Source organism: Conger conger, chromosome 13 (assembly GCF_963514075.1).
Source record: "Conger conger chromosome 13, fConCon1.1, whole genome shotgun sequence".
NCBI lineage: Eukaryota > Metazoa > Chordata > Actinopteri > Anguilliformes > Congridae > Conger > Conger conger.
Window position 1 is genome coordinate 42169666 of NC_083772.1, and position 4959 is coordinate 42174624.

At 42.2% G+C, this 4959-nt stretch overlaps 1 protein-coding gene across 1 annotated transcript; it reads right to left on the reverse strand.

The window, feature by feature from the left end:
- Window positions 1-458: 458 nt before the first annotated feature.
- LOC133107759 (tripartite motif-containing protein 16-like) lies at window positions 459-4596 on the reverse strand. The gene is made up of 6 exons (XM_061216917.1): window positions 4000-4596; window positions 3077-3172; window positions 2611-2844; window positions 2289-2448; window positions 2060-2110; window positions 459-1385 (listed from the first exon to the last, which is right to left on the reverse strand). The coding sequence occupies exons 1-6, from the start codon at window positions 4588-4590 to the stop codon at window positions 859-861; spliced, it is 1659 nt and encodes a 552-aa protein (XP_061072901.1). The 5' UTR covers window positions 4591-4596; the 3' UTR covers window positions 459-858.
- Window positions 4597-4959: the final 363 nt, after the last annotated feature.

Genomic DNA, 4959 nt, shown 5'->3' on the forward strand with positions numbered 1-4959 from the left:
CTGGTGGTCAAATGACTGATGATTGATTTTACATTGTGGTAAGAGCAGGAGTAAGGATGTGTATCCACCTGCTGCAACATAACAACAACATGGAACACACCCGCCCTCCAGGACTGGAGTTAAACCTGCATACACACCAGCCCTCCAGGACTGGAGGTTTTCTGGACAACCAAGCAACAACATCTAAAACGCACCAGCACACCACCGATATCTCAAAAGGTGTGCTTGCAGGAATATGTAAAGGACTGAAGTCAAAAACAACAGAGTGCATGGAGCTTGTGCTTTTAGTAGAAGGCACACTCCCGCATTGTGTGTGTGTTGCTCATGTAGCCTTTATATTTCAGGGATTATCAAACATTTTATCTTCACATGTCTGAGAACATAACCATCCATCGTAGAGCATGCCACTGATTGTAAGACTTTTATTTCATAAATGCATGTAATGCACAACTGCACAGTTTGAGTTAAAAAGAGTCAATCACATTTTACTACAATCCTGATCAAAAAGGAAATAGTTATGTTGAGTTATGTTAATCATTCCACAGCAGAAATCACAGAAATTAAGCAAAACTCCAGTCAGTGCTATTCTAACTAATATCAAAGAAATTCAAACAAAAAAGAGGTGAAATTAATGGAATTAATCAATTCTTCATGTTACAAATTCAGGTTATGAAAAATATGCTTCTGTTTTTAACATTGTGATAAAGAATGAATGTTTCTGAAAGAATATAAGATCTTACATTTTGTTTAGTTCATGAATTTCAATGATAAAATTACATTCCTGTTACATTATTTTTATGGTATTGGTATGAATTTCCCTTTTTGATTTGATGACTGCTGATTGAGAATTTCTCCCCCTCATGCCAGATCACACAGTTTAACAGAGGATCCACGAGAAAACCAAAACCCAGGATAGAGGGGCTGAGTGAATGTGGTCTGGACTCTGTGCAGGAGGGTCATGGTGTCAGAGACACTGTAGAAGGACAGAGTTCCTGCCCTGTGATCCAGGTACACTCCGATTCTGGAGGGTGAAACAGGGATTTCAGTGTCCTTGTTATTGTGCCAGAAAGAGTACATGGAGGAAGAGCAGGCCAGGCTCCAGGACTTGTAATTACATCCCAGTGCACAGTCCACACCCTTTCCTTTCCTGCTGATGTGTTTATATGACACTGCTATTGACACTGTATCAATCCCACTCCACTCAGCCTCCCAGTAACAGCGTCCAGACACACCCTCTTTGCACAACACTTGGGCTTTTCCCTCAAATCTCTCTGGATGATCAGGATATGACTGGATCTCATTCGCAAAGGTCACCTCTCTGTTCCCCTCAGACAGATGGAGGCATTTATTTGCTGTGTTGGGGTCCAATGTGAGCTGACAGGAATCTGATGGAGGAGACGGTTAAGATTTAATTTGAGGACAAGTCCATCTAATGTCTGGGTGTAATTCATTCAACAACACTATACGACGTGATTTAAATTTTTACATACATTTGTTTGCATGTGCATTTCTGAATGTTTCCATAGAAACAGAAACAAAATGATTGAGTAGGAGACCTCAACAATATTTGTGTAATTTTTGTAATTTTCTATTTTTGTATTAATATTTTAGAGTAATATGAAAATACAATCTTTCTTTCTAAAGAGAATGTGTGCGTGTACATGTGTGTATGTGTGAGTGTGTGCTTGTATGAGCATGTGTGTGTGTGTATGTGTGTACGTGTGTGTGTGTGGATGTGAGTATGTGTGTGTGTGTGGTTGTGAGTATGTGTGTGTGTAGGCGTAGTGGTTAAGGTAAATGACAGGGACATGCAAGCCCGGTGTAGCCACAATAAGATCCGCACAGCCGTTGGGCCCTTGAGCAAGGCCCTTAACCCTGCATTGCTCCAGGGGAGGATTGTCTCCTGCTTAGTCTAATCAACTGTACGTCGCTCTGGATAAGAGCGTCTGCCAAATGCCAATAATATAATATAATGTGTGTTCATATGTGCTTGTATGAGCGTATGTGTGTGCATGTGTGTGTCTGTGAGTGTGTGTCTCAGCTGAGAGTGAGCACTCACACTGTAAGAAATCCTCTCTGGTCCTGGGCTCTACAGTATGGGCTTCTTTCACTGCAGAGACAGAGTGGGAGAAAAGCACAGAAATTAAGAATGATGAAGACGATGGAGGAGAATGTTTAGACTGAGATGGATTTCAAATATTACCGAGTATTAACAGCGTAACTGACAATTACTTTTGTATGGAATACAAACTGGAAAAAAATATTTTTCTCTTTAAATGTTTAACCACCTGATTCAGAAATGTTGGCCAGTTCCACCTTGCAGACGTCCTCAAGTTGATCTTTGAGTCCAGAGACCGATTTCCTCACAGCCTCAAAAGAGAGATGTGGACTGACAGTGATGCTGGTTAAGTCTCCAGGTTCAGGGGAGACACAGAGAGACTGACAACTCTGTGGAATAGACATACAGACAGACAGACATACAGACAGAGAACAGAGTTCATACAGATTCCTCTGTCGATACCTGGAACAGATCTTTGTGAAGTAGGAACACACATCACCATGTGTGCACAGGGTACACAGTGCAGACTGTCAGAGAGCCAGTGATGGTACCTGGAGGAAATGGATGTGATCCTCTGTGTGTGAAAGCTGCTCCAGCTCAGCGTCTCTCCTCCTCAGCTCAGCAATCTCCTGCTCCAGTCGCTCCAGGAGTCCTTCAGCCCGACTCACTTCAGCCTTCTCCTGATCTCTGATCAGCTCTTTCATCTCAGAGCACCTTCTCTCAATGGAGCGGATCATCTCAGTAAAGATCCTCTCGCTGTCCTCCACTGCTGTCTGTGCAGAGCGCTGTTAGGAGACACAGAGAGAGGAGGGCTGTACATTTTAATTAGGCCTTTCACTCAGCTCTTAGTGGGTCTCCAGACAGCCTGTTTCCCACAGTGTGGCTCTGTGGGATTGAGCCCCACAAGGCTGGAAAGTGGCCCAACACTGGGCTCCTCACTGGCTGACTGGAGGAGAGCCCTGACTGAGCCCTGAAATTGCTCTTCCAGCAGTTGTCTTCTCCTCTGTCAGTACCCACCTTGAGTGACTGCACAGCCTGTCTCAGATCCTGCAGCTCCTTCTCTCTCTCCTGGAGTCTCTGCTGGAATTGACACTGTGTCGCCCCCAGCTGCTTCTGTGGATAGATTGATTTCTCCCATCATTGTATATTACGTTCACAACTGTTAAATAATGGCATCATGTTTAAAACAAAAAACAAAGAATAGGCACTGAATTGTTTGACATGGAAGTAAGGTAGAATAAGTTTTTCACGGTAAAATAATAATGAAAGTGATTGAAACCATAGTTTCAATATTTATGAGATCTTGAATGATATGCAGTAATATAATGCCACCTGCGGGTCAACGTGTAGAAGGGCTTATAGATAAAGGAACTCCAAACATGTTGATTGAGCTGAGGGGTGTGAACAGAGCTGTCAGAGAGAGCTGACTTGACTTAATTTCCTACTTTATCATTGTGGACTTTGTTGAGGAAATGAGACCTTGGTTTAATGTTCAACTTCAGCACTCTGAATACTGAACACAAATGCATGAACAGTTAATAGATTTCACTATCAATGTAAAATATATTTAGTGGATTTAATGTGATAATTATTTACAAAGGTATCAAATATCAATTCAACCACTTAATTCATTGCTAGGCAGAGCAACCCTTTTCAATCAACCTCTATCAAAATGTACATCTAGATTCAAATAAGTTACAACTATTAAAATATGAATTGTACGAGTGTCCAGATACTTGCCGACTGCACTGTAACTGTGCTGTATGTTAGATTTTACCAAATAAATCTTATGAAACAGAAATTGCAGATAATACAGTGCACTTTGTTTTTGTTACATAATATAAATGTTACTTCAGAAGCAATCCCACTGTTCCCAATTAACACAGTACCTCTCCCATTATATCCAGTACCAGAGCTGCCATAAGAGATCCAGTTCTTACCTGTTTCTCAGTCCTTTCTACTGCAGCTGAGACACTATCATGGCCTCTGTGTTCATCGATCACACACAGCAGACAGATGCACTGCTGATCGGTACGACAGTAAATCTCCAACAGTTTTTTATGTTGAGGGCAAATATTGTCCTGCAGATGTCCAGTAGCATTGATGATATTATGTGTTTTTCCTGAGTTGAGCTCATTGTGAAGTTTGAGGTGAGTTTCACAGTAAGATGCCAAACAAACCAGACAGGACTTGACGGCTTTGCACTTTCTCCCAGTGCAGACATCACACACCACGTCTCCAGGTCCAGCGTAACAGAGAGCAGAAGGAGCAGCTTGGAGACCTGTCTTCTTCAGTTTGTCAACAACTTCAGCCAGCAGAGTGTTTCTGCTCAGAACAGGCCTGGGAGTGAAGGTCGTTCTGCACTGGGGACAGCTGTAGACACCAGTATGATCATCTTGATTCCAGCAGCCCTTAACACAGCCCCGACAGTAACTGTGTCCACAGGGAATAGTCACTGGATCTTTCAGCAAATCCAGACAGATCACACAGCTGAACTGTTCATGATCCAGTAAAATTCCACCTTCAGCCATTTCACTGCTCACACTGACTGACGCTCACACTGACTGACACTTTTGTTTTGTTTCTCATAAATTGCGTAACAGAGAGAGTGGGAGTAACTTCCTCGTTCTGCTCATAGCTGCAGCAGGTGTGGAGCAGGATGGAAGCCAGGCTGAAGAGCAAGAGCAGAGTAGAGATTTACTCATAAATATCACACAAACACAGGCCTGCATGCGACAGGGTGATATCTGTTTCTGGATTTTAGACCAACTTCGGCTCCTCATTACTTAAAAAGCCCAATAATTTATAGTTCTGTGCAAAAGTCTTTGGCACTTTTATAACATTCTGTAGAGATAAGATTATTTCAAAAAGAATTCAATGAAAGGTCCTAAATGAATGTA

Bases quoted from the DNA above. Each gene is read 5' to 3' on its own strand.
- LOC133107759 (XM_061216917.1), bottom strand. From the start codon at position 4,590: ATGGCTGAAGGTGGAATTTTACTGGATCATGAACAGTTCAGCTGTGTG. The intron at 3,173-3,999 runs GTAAGAACTGGA...ATCTATCCACAG, and splicing joins TAGAAAGGACTGAGAAACAG to AAGCAGCTGGGGGCGACACA. The intron at 1,386-2,059 runs GTGAGTGCTCAC...CTCCTCCATCAG, and splicing joins CAGAGAGGATTTCTTACAGT to ATTCCTGTCAGCTCACATTG.